Source organism: Engystomops pustulosus, chromosome 3, assembly GCF_040894005.1.
Source record: "Engystomops pustulosus chromosome 3, aEngPut4.maternal, whole genome shotgun sequence".
Lineage (NCBI taxonomy): Eukaryota > Metazoa > Chordata > Amphibia > Anura > Leptodactylidae > Engystomops > Engystomops pustulosus.
This window is the reverse complement of record NC_092413.1, coordinates 183,954,805-183,970,928: the sequence shown is the minus strand read 5'-3', so window position 1 is coordinate 183,970,928 and position 16,124 is coordinate 183,954,805. Positions and strand designations below refer to the sequence as shown.

The following is a 16,124-nucleotide window of genomic DNA, read 5'->3' as shown; positions in this document are numbered from 1 at the left end:
ACACTAATAACAATGACACTTGGTTACATGGTCAAATCTTCAGTATATGTTCTCTGGTATTTATTCTTCCATGCCGTGTACTGGGATGCAGGAAAAAAAATCCAAATGCAGTGAAATTGTGTGCGGAGCTGTGCGTGGTATCTTGTTTTGTGACTTTTGATGAAGTTTTCAATGCTCTCATCCTTCTGTATTAACAATGCATAATAATATGTATGAAGAAATTGACAACTGGGTGTTGCCACTCCTTCTCCAAAAGAAAGGCCACTTCTTTTATCTCTTTTAGGACTATATGCACAGCTTATTTTTATGATATGTTCAGTGTATACAGCAGATATTACATCAGACCCATCACACACATCTTATGAATTCTTGGTTTTAGCTCGGCTATTAATGAAGGAGGGCCAGCAATACCAATTACTGTACCTGGGACAGCTCTTTTCTATGGCGAGGGATATGAATTGTAGGCATTAAGTCTGTAATATGTTGACCCAGCAGCTCCTCTGGATCCATATATCCATATAGCTGTGCACAAGAAGGATCACAGGACACAATTCTACCCTACAAGACACAACAAAGAACACTATCAATAGTTGATATAGAATATGATCAGAAATTGAAAAGCACAATGAGGGAGATTTATTATATGCTGGTGCTCAGTGTGCCGGCATATGATAAAGCCCCGCCCCCTACAGCGGTCTAAACCTCGCGATATGTCATCCGTCCGCAAAACAACGGCAGGTCAGTAGCAGTGAATATTTGCAGGCTTTCCGAAAATGCACATGCATGAGGTGGGAAAGTCCCGTGCCAATCCACTCTGATGGTGGCCGAACCACTGCACACCCACATAGCGTTGACGTGGCGTACACGTGAGAATAATCGCAATTTCTTGTAGTGCACAAGAAATCGTGATTATTTCAGAGCTTCGGCAACAGAAAACTGCCAAATACAGCCTGCATTTACTAGTGTACCCTACATTTAGGATGGTCACGCACCACAGAATAACAGCACAATGTACAAGACCGTACATTTGTTTTAGTAATTCACAGAGACTCACGTCCTGCTGAAAAGACAGAACTGTGGTGATGATCTGTACGGTATCCAGAAACAGCAGGCATTGATTTTTTACTCGGCGTATCCAGAGGCATAAAACAATCATCTCTCCTCCATTTCGCACAGCTTCAACCTGAGGTGGAGAAAAAAAAAATTATTTGAGCCTGGAAACATACTGTGGATTTTTGCATTTGGCAATTACTCCCAGTAGGATATTACAGCTTTATCCCATTCAAATGAACAAATCGAAGCTGCAAACCACGCACCGCGTCTGCCAAGTAGATGGCCTGCAGTTGGAGGGACCAATGTACTAAATATACGGATAGCAATGGCACTGGAAAGTGGTAAATTTAAGACAGGACAGGACCCCATACCCACACTCTCCATGATTCAGAATGTTTGGGTGAAGGTGAAACAACTGAGGGGGGTTCAAGGGCTTACTGAATATTCACCCCTGTGGCATAATCCCTTTCTAAAAGAACATAAAAGAGTTGTATGTTCTTGTATTTTTGTTATGGGAAAACCTTCATAAAAAAGATCTGATTTAAAAAAAAAAAATATACGGATAGCAGTGCTCAGCTCATTAACTGGTGGTCTCTTCTTATGGCTGGAAAGCAGGGAACCAAGATCGTCAACCTGCAGCTCAATTTTAGTGATCAGTGGGGGACCAGACACTTGGGTATCACACTGTTCAATTATCTTAACGAACAACTTTATTTTCAATCCATATTCAACAAAAATTCTAGTCCATGCCCTCATCATCTCCCACTTGAACTATTGCAATATTGTTCTCTTTGCTCTCTATAGCACCCCTCCAATCCATCCATGCTGGCCGGACTACAAGGACTACCACAGCACAGAGGATGGGACTCCGAGCACCATAGTGATATACAATGCTATGAGTCATGATTGACTGTTTGGCGCTGCAGATTTACGGAGAAGTAGGAACTTTTCGCATCATATATCATTATACCATACCATTTATGAATGCACCACTTTCTCCATGACTCAAGTCATTGTTCTCCATTCAGGATAATACATTACTGTATTTCCCTGTATTACCTGAGTTTCTAAACAATTCTTCACTTACCACTTCTCCAGGCACCCTAGAAATCCCATCAGCCTCAATCAGCTCTTCTTCCAGAGTCTCCGAAATTCTGTGACTGGAAGCAGGGATCAACATGGACAAACTCATCCCAATCAGCTCAAGGCTACTGTACCCAAACATCCTGCAGGCTTTATCGTTTGCCATCAAAATCTAAGAAAAAAGGAATTGAAAGTGATCAAATTTGTAACTAATGTAAAAGGTACAATAATAATTACTGTCTACGCCTACCTCTTACAGATCTAACATCTCTTCAGGATACCCTAAAGATTGGGACATTTCTACCACTTACTGTCTGGATGTGATGTCAGGGCACATGTACATTGGAGTTAAGTGATCAAATGTCCAGATTTTAAGAAGCCTTGCTAAAGGAATCCCTGTCCATTTTAGTCTCATGGTCTTCGGCCTCTATGGCCATCCAGGACATTTTGAGGGACCCTCTGTGAAAATTGTATTTAAATTCCAGGATTGTAGCTGGACTTGGAACAAGGGGTTGTACTGCAGCCGTTTCTGAGTGCCTGCTGTACTCCATCATAAGCCTAACAACTTAGGGTATACAACTTGTGATTAAACAGTTATCCAGGGCTTATACCTAACAATATCTCCAGTTTTACATGGTCAAAATGACTGGAGCACTCCCATAGGAAACATTTCAGTATAAATGTAAAACAATATGCAGTGTTGCAGTTCGCAACCCCCACACAAACAAGTTTCTTACCAAGCATCTGAGGGAATAAGTCTAGAATTTATCACTTTCTTTTTTCCCTGGATTCCCACACTGACATACATAATACATCAAAAGTTTTATTAATCCTTGCTTAATCAGATTGCTCGACTCCGCCGTCTGATGTGGAGTTTTCACATTGTATCCATTGGGAATCAGGGCTTTCACTTGTTTTTACAGAAAATGTGTCTTTCTGTGATGTTGTGTGTCCTTATAGATGACTATAGGCCTTCCTATGTTACAGGCAGCACACAGTATATATGGCATCCTATACCTGCGTAGCATATACACAGTATATATGGTACCTTATACCTGTGAGGTACATACACAGTATATATAGTACCTTATACCTGTGAGGTACATACACAGTATATATAGTACCTTATACCTGTGAGGTACATACACAGTATATATAGTACCTTATACCTGTGAGGTACATACACAGTATATATAGTACCTTATACCTGTGAGGTACATACACAGTATATATGGTACCTTATACCTGTGAGGTACATACACAATATATATGGTACCTTATACCTGTGAGGTACATACACAGTATATATGGTACCTTATACCTGTGAGGTACATACACAGTATATATGGCATCTTATACCTGTGAGGTACATACACAGTATATATAGTACCTTATACCTGTGAGGTACACACACAGTATATATGGTACCTTATACCTGTGAGGTACATACACAATATATATGGTACCTTATACCTGTGAGGTACATACACAGTATATATGGTACCTTATACCTGTGAGGTACATACACAGTATATATGGCATCTTATACCTGCGTGGCATATACAAAGTATTTATGGTATCTTATACCTGTGAGGTATATATACAGTACAGATGGTATCTTATACCTGTGCAACATATACACAGTATATAGGGTACCTTATACCTGCGTGGCATATACACAGTATATATGGTATCTTATACCTGCGGGTATATACACAGTATATATGGTATCTTATACCTGCGGGTATATACACAGTATATATGGCATCTTATTCCTGCGGGTATATACACAGTATATATGGCATCTTATACCTGTGAGGTATATACACAGTATATTATATACACAGTATATATGGCATCTTATACCTGTGTAGTCTGGGTGTTGACAGTCAGTACAGCTCTGCTTGAGCTGCGTATACACGATGGTAGAGACTGGATGGTGTCATCTGGGGTATGGAGACCGCTGGGTGAGCGTAACAAGATGTTGCTGGCAGCTGAAGAGAGACTATAGGAGCTCCAGTCCTCCCCTGAAAAAAAATACATAGACCTGAGATAAATATTGGCCACCAGTGTCGTGGAACTGATTTGTATACGATTTGTAGCAATTTTCCTGACTGATCTCCAATGACAGATGTTGGGGGGGAGGAAGGCTCAGGCATGTTTGATTTCAGTATGCTCAATCCCTTCTTTTTTTTCAAAGGGAGAAACCCCCTGCAATGCACTTCACTTCCTTTTCTCTACTAAGAACACATGCACACTCATCCAAACTAGAGATGCATGTGTATAGGGCAGAGATCTGTCTGTCTTACAGCCAATCATTCATAGTCCTGTCCTGTTAATTCTTATTTAGCGCATCCCGTGTACCATTGGTATATATTAGTATTGGGAACAGTTTGGACCTTACCTGTCAGGCTGGCTGTATTCCAGTGGCTCCTGGCTCTCCCCCCATGTCTTCTTCTTCGTGGATTGGGGAGTTGGGGAAAGGACTTGCTCAGCAGTGAAACACTGTGCAGAGGAGAATTAGGAGACTGGGGGAGCACGGACACCGCCATTCTTATAAAATTGTGTGCTCCCTAAATAGAAAAGGTAGTAAGTACAGATCATCACTGTGTCCTACACACATTACTATTACTCAAATAAGTCCAACTTAAAATGCATAGATTTTTGTATTAAAATACAATGTATTGTATTTTTAAATATTCCTGTTTAATTTTGGGCACTTACGTATGAGGACATTTTGTAACAATGAAGATCAAGGTAATGAATGCGGTTCTGTTACTGTTTGTGGGAGTCAGACTGCTGAGCCCCCACTGTTCACACGAAAAGGGGTCAGGTTTTCATGAATGGGTGGAGCAGCAGGGAGCTAGGGAGCTTAGGAAGGTGGCTAAGTACTTGAGAGTTCCCATAGACAATGTCTAGGAGTGCCAGAGGTAGCTGAGCGCTGTGCTTGGCAATTTACAACATTCCGTTAGTATTAATGTAACTTACTCCACCTGCTGATTCATTCAATTACAGAGAATAGGACCCCTGTCCCCCTGCAGGGGGCCGTTCTTGTGATCAGTGGGGGTCCCTATCCAGTCTTCCTCAAGATCAATATTGTAGAATTATAGGTAAGACAGAACACAGGATAAATCAGTGACAGGCAAGTGTTATAGTGTGCTAGGATTTTATTTGTCTACTAATTTTTCTAAAGAAAAAGAAAAAAAAAGGAGGTCTCCATGGAAAAATGGAGAGACACAGAAAGGCACAGTACAGGCCTGCTGCAAGTTATGGGCATCTTATTACTACACCGTTCAATATGGATCCATATTTCTCACTCAGTATGAAGTCTACTCTATGGAGCCTATTGTTATGAAGAAAAATGCATGTTCATTTGTAGAAAATGTTCTCCGTTTATGCACGTATTTCATGCATACTTCTGCATCAATGAAAAGTTAGGCCTCTTTCAAACTTGCGTTGTAGATCCTGTCAGAGTCTGATCAGGGTGCGATCAGGGTTTGGTCAGTGAAAAACTGACATTTTGCATTAGAGTTCAATCAGTTTTCAGTCAGAGTTTGTTCAATGTCTCAGTTTTTCACGCGCGTTTTTAATGCGAAAAGACTCAGGACTGAGCTCTATCTTTTCTATGGCAATTGATGCGTGAAAAACGCATTGCACTTGCACTTGATGCATCTCCATAGACTTGTATGGTGCGTTTTTCAAGCGTGTGACTTGCAAAAGTAGAGCATGCCGAGATTTAAACGCGCGTTAAAAAAAAAACCCACGTGTGCATGATAAAGAATGCAAGTCTGAAACATCCCATTGATTACAATGGATCAGAGTGCAATGCAAGTTCTGCGCGTCAAAAGCTCGCACAGAACACGCGCGTGAAAAAAGTGTGAAAGGGGCCTTAGTGGATTTTTTGCAGATTTTCAGAAGCCCGGAGAAAAAAACAAATAAAAAAAAAAGAGGCGCACACACACAAAAAGTTAATGTATAAAAAATAAAAACGTGTCATGAAAATTACTTTCTACAAATCACATTCACTTTAATGTTACTGTAATACGCAGAAGAATTTCTGCAAGGATTTGCAAAAAGAAGAGGTGGAACATTTAACAAGCCCCTTGCACCACTTTTTTGTAGGACTTTCATGTTCTATTATATGCAATCTGCTTGCACATTTATTTAAGAAGTGTCCGCGCCACATATATATCGCATGCGACTCATTTGCGTCACACGTCACAAATTTCTGCACATAAAGGGACGCTCCAGTGCACAGTTGGACCATGCACCGACAGAAGTGTGTCATACCTCCCCATGTTATAGGACACCTGTCATCAGGTCTCTGCCACTAGTCCTGTCACCACTACCTGTTGGAGCAGCTCACAAGGATATCATCCCAGCCTTTATCTAGTTATTTCATACATTATTCATTGTAAAATCATCTATTTTTTATTATTTAAATGAGGCTGGTCACATGGTCAGAGGCAGTGATGTCACCCCTGATACCCCTCCCCTCTCCTCTCCCTGCTCATGTCTGTGTGTAATGTATAGTAAAGCATTGCTGGTGTGTGTGCTGCATCTGCTGACATGCTGCATCCTCCTAATATACAGGTGAGAGACACAGACATCAGCTACACAAGTACCTGACATGTTCTGCTGTAACATGGCTTCCTGGAGCTGCTGTATCTCTCCTATACACACACAGGCTGCAGGGGGCGTGGCCACCAGCACCAGGAAGCACATCATTATACAGCCTCACACCATTATACAAGCTGTCAGTCATGCACTGTGGGTGTGGCTGTGCCTCCCACTCATGAATAAGGTGAACAGCTTGAATATGCTAATGCTTCATTGGACATTTCACAGGTCATTTGCATACAGCTTTAGGACCTCATTGCTTAGGTTTACAGGCATGTAGAGGGTGGAATGAAGGGAGAGAGGCAATGCTCTCTAATGGCAGTTTATATTTAGTTTAGGGGGGTTATTTTGCATGACGGGTTCTCTTTAAAGGTGCACCAAAAAAACTGCACCTAGTACACACTGCACTATTCTTAGTAGATGTGCCCCAAGATGTCGAGATTCTTGTGTCAATGTGAAAAGTTGCAAAAAGAAGTCACACCAGCCACTGCGCGCCCGTGTTTGTGCCAAGACTAGGCATAAAAGAAGAAGACCATTGCCATAGATATCCCGACACTCAATAGCCAAACTGCTTCAGATTGATTGCCTAAAGAGTACAAGATTTCCTGCACTGATCTGGATAAGTAATAGAAGAACAGGGCAAGTTCATAGTGAGAAATGATCAGCGAGCCCGGAGACAGTAGGTGAAGCATTAGTATCCTGTCGTGCGTCTTCCCACACAGACAACGTGATGAGCCAAGTGTGATGCAGGATGGAAGGATGCGGCACCCGGTCACGTGTGAGCACAGCTGTCACTGCGCTATGTGTCAGCCGGTTGTTGATCTCACGAATATGTATCAGTGCACCGGGAGGATGAACATGGCAACTCCCCATGGAGAGAACAGCAAGAAACTATCATTTATACATCACAATGAGAATGACAGCCAGAACCTAGAATAACAAACTTACATGGAATTTCAAAAGACCCCCACATTGTAGTCCTAGTATAAATCCACAGACTAAGCGCATGTGTGGTCAATCCATGTTGTCAGGGCCGGCTCCAGGTTTCAGTAGGCCCCTGGGCGACAGAGCCTCAGTGGGCCCCTTTGAAGTGAACTCACATGGCAGCATTAAAAATTTAGAAACTAAAACAGTCTCCTGTTCACTAAAATATTCCATAGTTTATCATACCAAATAGCCCCCCTCACACCCTATGGATTCATTAGATACAGACCCTGTAACCCCCATGGATACATTATGTACAGCCTTATCTGGGCCCCCCAAGCAGCTCTGGGCCCCGGCACTTTCCCAGATATGGCCAGTAAAGGCCCTGCCAGTTGTAACTGTGGCCATATGGCATCTTCAGATGGTACTGGGGAAACAGATTTTATTGGCCTACTGTCTGTGATGGCCAATAAAATCTGTTTCCCCAGCACCACCTGAGGCAAAAAAACAGACAGCACATGGATGGCATCAGGCAGATAGATATGCCACACACTAGGCTGAAGTCACATAATACATAGGGGAGAGAAGCCGAATAACTTATTTCCTTTTGAATTCGACCTGCCATGGACTTTTTCGGGTGGTTCAAAAAAATGAACACAATACAGACGGACATAGAGGGGAATTACTTGTACACTAGTATATGATTAAGTCCAGATACACCAGGGGGCTCTGGCCTTCAGCCATGAAAGATCGCTGGCTGTAGCGAGTGCACAGTGGCATGGCCGGAGTGCTGGCATGGAGTGGAGGAGGCGTAAAGGGGGAAATAATTGCAATTACTGGCAGTGCAACAGTAAATTTGATTATTTCAGGGTTCATACGCCAGAAAGACAAGATAAGTCTCTCCATAATCCGTGACATATCCCGTATCCGAGTTTAATTTACCGGATTTAGCCTAGAATCGTTTAATTGAACTCTGCGTGTGCATTCAGCTCAGCAATTTTAGGTCCTGTCTGAGAAATCCTACACAGTGGGAATTGCACAGTGGGAATTTCTCGGACTTAACTCGCTTGTGGTTAATGGGCCTTAAATGGATGAGAAATTGACATGTTTAGATAAGTTTATAGAAGTTCTCTACCATTCATTTCAATGATGGACAATATTTGCTTCTGCAGGTCGTATTTTGCTGCAGTTTCACCAATGCAACGGAGACAGAACAATCCTCATACCTGACTGCGCTAAATGTCAGCCAAATGGGGTCGTATTTTGGATCACATTTTGATGTAGATGATCACATCCAAATACCATTTAAAAGTTCTGTGTCAATTTGGTTTTTATTCTTCTATAGATATAGTTAAAAATGGTAGGTTATGGATCAGGGGTGGGGGACAGACCCACCAATTTTTGTGACAGATTTTGTTGCTATATCCCAGGATGTACTACTATCCCAGGATGGGAAATTTTACAACATTTTTTCATCTTTTTATAAAAATCTATGTTTCTCAGCAAACTGCAATCCCCAACATCCGCATTCTGGGGCTTGTAGTCCCTCTACACGAGTTGTGGAGCGCTTCTTCTATACAATAGAAGCCCCACATCATACAAAGAGCGAGGCGGCCAGTGATCGAGCGTGACGGACCGAGAGCGATCGCTGCATATCCAGGACACAGGACAGTGCCCGCAGGATGTGCACGCCCGGCTGACCACCAGCACATCATACATGACACAAGGTATCCCCTGCCCCCCTCGGATTACTCACACGATCACACCTCTTATGTCATCCTTCCCAGGGACAGCGCACAGTTCAGCGGAAAAGGCGGGACTAACAGGTTTGAACGCGTAACCCAATCAGCACACGCTGGCATATGACCGCTAGAAGCGCTGACCAATCAGCAGGCAGAAAATGTTGCCAGGCGGGAGGGGGCACGCCCACTGCCTAAGCAGAAAAGAGCGGGCCAGCGGTTGCTAGGGACGCGCTCTGTCGATTTGTTTACATAGACAGAGTCTGCTGAAGAGAGGGGAGGGGTGTGACAGCAATGTACCACAGCAGTCACTGTACACAGAGCAGTCACTGTACACAGAGCAGTCACTGTACACAGAGCAGTCACTATATACAGAGCAATAACTGTATACAGAGCAATCAATGTACCAAAGCAGCTACTGTACACAGAGCAGCCACTGTATACAGAGCAATACCTGTACCACAGCAGTCACTGTATACACAGCAATAGCTGTATACAGAGCTGTCACTGTACACAGACCAGTCACTATATACAGAGCAATCAATGCACCACAGAAGCCACTGTACACAGAGCAGCCACTGTATACAGAGCAGCCACTATATACAGAGCAATAACTGTATACAGAGCAGTCACTGTATACAGAGAAATAACTGTACACAGAGCAGTCACTGTATACAGAGCAATACCTGTACCACAGCAGTCACTGTATACAGAGCAGTCACTATATACAGAGCAATAACTGTATACAGAGCAGTCACTGTAACACAGCAGTCCCTGCATACAGAGCAGTCACTATATACAGAGCTATAACTGTATACAGAGCAGTCACTGTATACAGAGTAATAACTGTAACACAGCAGTCACTGTATACAGAGAAGTTACTGTATACAGAGCAGTCACTGTATACAGAGTAATAACTGTAACACAGCAGTCACTGTATTCTTCCCTTATACAGAACACTATTCTATGCTAAATATGTAGTGTTTTATTTAGATTTTTCGAAAATACTACTGCAGAAACATCTGTGGAATAAAAAAAAAATTTGCTCCCGAATATAGCCAAACAAATTATACAAAAAAGAGAAGTGTTAGTGCTCAACTCTCCAAAATGTCCTTACAACTTAGTCCCATATGAAACTATCACCACACCCATAGTAGGTTAAAAATTAAAGAATTCCCCAGTAATTCTTCCTGTTTCTCTGTATCTTTCCTGTATTGTGTTCCACTGCGGACCTCCTCCAACTCACGTTGCCCAACGTCCAACAGAGATCCTGTACTGGGATTAGGTATAGAGATAGTGCGGATCACCAGGGTAAAGAGTAAAAGTTTTTAATCTCATATACTCACAAGTAAAAAGTCCCAAAATTCGGTGGATCAAATCTAAAAGGTTCTTTGCAAGCATCAAACACCTAGGTTTCGCCCTTTTCGGCTTCTTGCGAGGACTCATGGTATCTTCAAGCAGTCCCAGGCAGCCTTGGACCCTTACCGATATCTGACGTAGCCCTCTCCATAGCCAGTAAGTATTTGCTGCATGTTGCTAGCACCAATCGCGGGTGTTTTCCCTACGATCGCCACCGGCAAATCGCCAGACTCACTACGATCGCTGCTGGCAAATCTTGGCGAGGATCGTCTCTCCCCGTGACGTCATCGGGGAGCGGCGATCTGTTAGGAGAGACCCGAGGCTGTCTCGTTTTAACCACTTCATTACAATGTGCGATCAGCACATTGTAATGAATGAGCAGGAAAATCCCCATATAGTAGTATGGCAGTATATGGTAGGATGGATCAGACAACCCTAGGGTTAATGTACCCCAGGGAGTCTGAAAAATAGTAAAAAATTTTAAAAAGTAAAAAAAAAATATAATTTAAAAAAAACATAAAAATCCAAATAGAATAAACAGTAAAAATCATAGACACATTAGGTATCACCATGTCCAAAAATGCCAGATCTATCAAAATATAATAATGGTTTTTCTCTACATTTAACTTTGCGGCCAAAAACTTTTTTGCCATTTTAAAAAATATTAAAAATTCTATAAAAAGTGATCGAAAGGTCGTACAGTCCTAAAAATTATAACATTGAGAACGTCATCAAAAGTTGCAAAAAAATGTAAAAAGTATAAAAAAGTTATTAGCGTCAGAAGATGGCAAAATCCCCCCCCCCCAATTTTTTTGTACAGGAGGTTTCAATTTTTGTAAATACATTAAAAAATACATGAAAACATTATAAAACCCATAGAAATTTGGTATCCCCGTAATCGTACCGACCCAAGGAATTTTTTTTTATAATTTTTTATTATAATGGTTTACAAAAACAGTACATTTATATTCAAGACACATTATCCTTTCAACAACATATCATTAAGTAAAAGTTACAAACAATTTTAAATATTTCTTATTTTTATCTCACCCACCCTTAAACCCTCCCTCTGGTGGTGGACGGTTCTCATTTAAACCATTTCCTACACAAGAGATCCAATTGTCAAAAAAAATAAATAAATAAAAGAAGGGCAAAAGAGAAGAAAAAAATCCTGGGTGGCAGTCTACTGTGATTTAACATGATCTGTTTATGCATTCCTCCCATACCTTTTCAGGCTTTATGCCTTTATCCATTGCCTCCTGTCGCTCTGCATAACACAAAAGATCTAGTCTTATCTCCCAATCCTTTACCTTAGGTGGTTCCCTATTCTTCCAAAAATATAAAATTAATTTTCTTGATAGTTCTACACAGCGCATATGGCTTGGTGATGCCAAAATACCCATTTTTGAGCGCAAAACACATATCGATAGAAAACAGATATCGACTGCAGTCTATCTATTACCCTCAGCCAATATCAATATAGCTTTGGGCATTTCCAGAGCATATGTGTGAGATCCACATGAATCAAGTTACACCTGGGACATTTTTCTTCCTTCTTTCTCCCCAAATTGATTCAATCATTTTGGTTTGTAATGCACCCTATGTATTATGAACAATTGTGAAACAATATGAGACATATTTTTTGTAGTTTTATTAATCGAGCCCAATGAGTCTATCAGCTCTGGCACATCCTTCTTCCATTTCTCATAACAAGTCTTAGCAGGAGTAGTATTCCCATCTTTTACCAACACCTTATATCATGGCCGGCGCCAGCACCCGGCTTACCCGGGCAAGTACAGGGGCCCCAGAGGTCCCAGAGGGGCCCACGGCACAAACTGGCAACATAAGCAAACTCAATTACATCGGCATACTTGTCGCCGATGTAATTGAGAGAAGCGCCGCACACCACAAGCGGACCCGCACATAACATAGTAACATCGACGCGGCCAATGTATTTCTGCCAGGGAGCGTCTAATACTGTGCAGGACGCTGCCGACGTGATGACGTCACGCCGCCAGCGTCCCTGCTGCTGCACAGTAGACGCTGCTGTCACTTAGAAGATGTGTGCAACGCTTCAGGTAAGTTAGCGTTTATGTTTTTTTTTCTGGCCACTAATAATGTATATTTCATTAATTAATGGAGCCTGTCTGGGGGGGATATTAATTAATGGAGCCTGTCTGGGGGGGGGGGGGGGTATATTAGTTAATAGAGCCTGTCTGGGGGGGGGTATATTAATTAATGGAGCCTGTCTGGGGGGGTATATTAATTAATGGAGCCTGTCTGGGGGGGGGGGTATATTAATTAATAGAGCCTGTCTGGGGGGTATATTAATTAATGGAGCCTGTCTAGGAGGGATATTAATTAATGGAGCCTGTCTGGGGGGTATATTAATTAATGGAGCCTGTCTGGGGTGGTATATTAATTCATGGAGCCTGTCTGGGGGGTATATTAATTAATGGAGCCTGTCTGGGGGGGTATATTAATTAATGGAGCCTGTCTGGGGGGGATATTAATGAATAGAGCCTGTCTGGGGGGTATATTAATTAATGGAGCCTGTCTGGGGGGGTATATTAATTAATGGAGCCTGTCTGGGGGGGGGGGTATATAAATTAATGGAGCCTGTCTGGGGGGTATATTAATTAATGGAGCCTGTCTGGGGGGGGTATATTAATTAATGGAGCCTGTCTGGGGGGGGGGGTATATAAATTAATGGAGCCTGTCTGGGGGGTATATTAATTAATGGAGCCTGTCTGGGGGGGATATTAATGAATAGAGCCTGTCTGGGGGGTATATTAATTAATGGAGCCTGTCTGGGGGGGTATATTAATTAATGGAGCCTGTCTGGGGGGGGGGGGGTATATAAATTAATGGAGCCTGTCTGGGGGGTATATTAATTAATGGAGCCTGTCTGGGGGGGTATATTAATTAATGGAGCCTGTCTGGGGGGGGGGGGGTATATAAATTAATGGAGCCTGTCTGGGGGGGTATATTAATTAATGGAGCCTGTCTGGGGGGGGGGTATATAAATTAATGGAGCCTGTCTGGGGGGTATATTAATTAATGGAGCCTGTCTGGGGGGGTATATTAATTAATGGAGCCTGTCTGGGGGGGGGGGTATATAAATTAATGGAGCCTGTCTGGGGGGTATATTAATTAATGGAGCCTGTCTGGGGGGGATATTAATGAATAGAGCCTGTCTGGGGGGTATATTAATTAATGGAGCCTGTCTGGGGGGGTATATTAATTAATGGAGCCTGTCTGGGGGGGGGGGGGTTATATTAATTAATGGAGCCTGTCTGGGGGGTATATTAATGAATGGAGCCTGTCTGGGGGGGATATTAATTAATGGAGCCTGTCTGGGGGGGGGGGGTATATTAATTAATAGAGCCTGTCTGGGGGGTATATTAATTAATGGAGCCTGTCTAGGAGGGATATTAATTAATGGAGCCTGTCTGGGGGGTATATTAATTAATGGAGCCTGTCTAGGAGGGATATTAATTAATGGAGCCTGTCTGGGGGGTATATTAATTAATGGAGCCTGTCTAGGAGGGATATTAATTAATGGAGCCTGTCTGGGGTGGTATATTAATTCATGGAGCCTGTCTGGGGGGGTATATTAATTAATGGAGCCTGTCTGGGGGGGATATTAATGAATAGAGCCTGTCTGGGGGGTATATTAATTAATGGAGCCTGTCTGGGGGGGTATATTAATTAATGGAGCCTGTCTGGGGGGGGTATATTAATTAATGGAGCCTGTCTGGGGGGTATATTAATTAATGGAGCCTGTCTGGGGGGTATATTAATTAATGGAGCCTGTCTGGAGTGGTATATTAATTAATGGAGCCTGTCTGGGAGGGATATTAATTAATAGAGTCTGTCTGGGGGGGGGGGTATATTAATTAATGGAGCATGTCTGGGGGGGTATATTAATTAATGGAGCCTGTCTGGGGGGGGGGGGTATATTAATTAATGGAGCCTGTCTGGGGGGTATATTAATTAATAGAGCCTGTCTGGGGGGTATATTAATTAATGGAGCCTGGGGGGTATAATAATTACTGTATTCTAGCTGGGGGGGGGGGGTATTAATTAATGGAGCCTGTCTGGGAGGGATATTAATTAATAGAGTCTGTCTGGGGGGGGTATATTAATTAATGGAGCCTGTCTGGGGGGGGGTATATTAATTAATGGAGCCTGTCTCGGAGGTATATTAATTAATGGAGCCTGTCTGGGGGGGGGGGGGTATATTAATTAATGGAGCCTGTCTGGGGGGTATATTAATTAATGGAGCCTGTCTGGGGGGTATATTAATGAATGGAGCCTGGGGTGGGGGGGTGTATATTAATTAATGGAGCCTGGGGGGTATAATAATTACTGTATTCTAGCTGGGGGGGGGGTATTAATTAATGGAGCCTGGCTGGGGGGGTATATATTACTTAATGGAGCCTGGGGGACTGTATATTAACAGAGCATGGGGGGCAGTATATTAATATTGATATCTTAAGGTTTTGCGTTTTTAATGCCACCACATGAGTTCACTGCTAAGGGGCCCAGTGAGGCGCTGTCGCCCAGGGGCCCACTGAAACCTGGAGCCGGCCCTGCCTTATATACTTTAGATATTGTATCTTTCTTATTGAGCTGCTGGATAAAAAGGGCCTCTACTGGATGAGACACTTCCCAAAAAAATCTCCCCTTTGACATTGAAGGCACTCCTCAACTAGGCCAAAATCCGAGACCAGATCTTCATAAGACATCAAAGTCCCCTGTTTCATAACCTGATACTGTATGAACAGTATCCCTTTATCTTGTAGAACCCTCGAATAGCCAGTCGGAACCAAATTATACTTTTTAAATACCCACAATGGTGATGTCCTCAAATAACCGACCCAAAGAATAAAGTAGACATGTCATTTGGGGCATACAGTGAAATCCGTAAAATCCAAGCCCACAAGAATACGGTGCGAATGCATTTTTTCACCAATTTCACTGCATTTGGATTTTTTTTCCCACTTCCCAGTACACGGCATGGGATATTCAATGCCAGCATTTTGAAGTGTAATTTGTTATGCAGAAAATAAGCCCTAAGGGGTCTGATCATTGTAATATCGTGCAACTGTATTGCTTTATATTGTAAATGCAACATCCTCCACCAGGGCCTGGCTTTTCTTCGTTGGTTGTAGTCAGTCGGGGCCCAGAATACCAGAGTGGCGGCCTATGTGGCCTTGGGAACGCTATGGTCATGGTGCTTGGTAGGCAAGATGGAGGGAGAGGCTGATGAAAGAAGGCTGAGATGTATGTAAGAATCCCTTGGTGAGGGAGGTGGGAGGCTGTGGTGGTGAAGCAACCTGA

At 42.7% G+C, this 16,124-nt stretch overlaps 2 protein-coding genes across 2 annotated transcripts in view; one reads left to right on the top strand and one right to left on the bottom strand.

Moving 5' to 3' along the window:
* PASK (PAS domain containing serine/threonine kinase) overlaps positions 1 to 9,539 on the bottom strand; it is a 31,932-nt gene extending 22,393 nt beyond the window's left edge. Inside the window, exons 1-6 of the mRNA XM_072143214.1 lie at positions 9,437 to 9,539; positions 4,541 to 4,709; positions 4,003 to 4,163; positions 2,141 to 2,308; positions 1,055 to 1,183; positions 424 to 558 (exon numbers count right to left, since the gene is read on the bottom strand). Coding sequence (XP_071999315.1) covers positions 424 to 558; positions 1,055 to 1,183; positions 2,141 to 2,308; positions 4,003 to 4,163; positions 4,541 to 4,688 — 741 coding nt within the window. The 5' untranslated portion in view covers positions 4,689 to 4,709; positions 9,437 to 9,539. The remainder of the gene's footprint in view (positions 1 to 423; positions 559 to 1,054; positions 1,184 to 2,140; positions 2,309 to 4,002; positions 4,164 to 4,540; positions 4,710 to 9,436) is intronic.
* Positions 9,302 to 16,124, top strand: part of PPP1R7 (protein phosphatase 1 regulatory subunit 7) — a 28,649-nt gene continuing 21,826 nt past the window's right edge. The window contains exon 1 of the mRNA XM_072143219.1: positions 9,302 to 9,407. Coding sequence (XP_071999320.1) covers positions 9,398 to 9,407 — 10 coding nt within the window. The 5' untranslated portion in view covers positions 9,302 to 9,397. The remainder of the gene's footprint in view (positions 9,408 to 16,124) is intronic.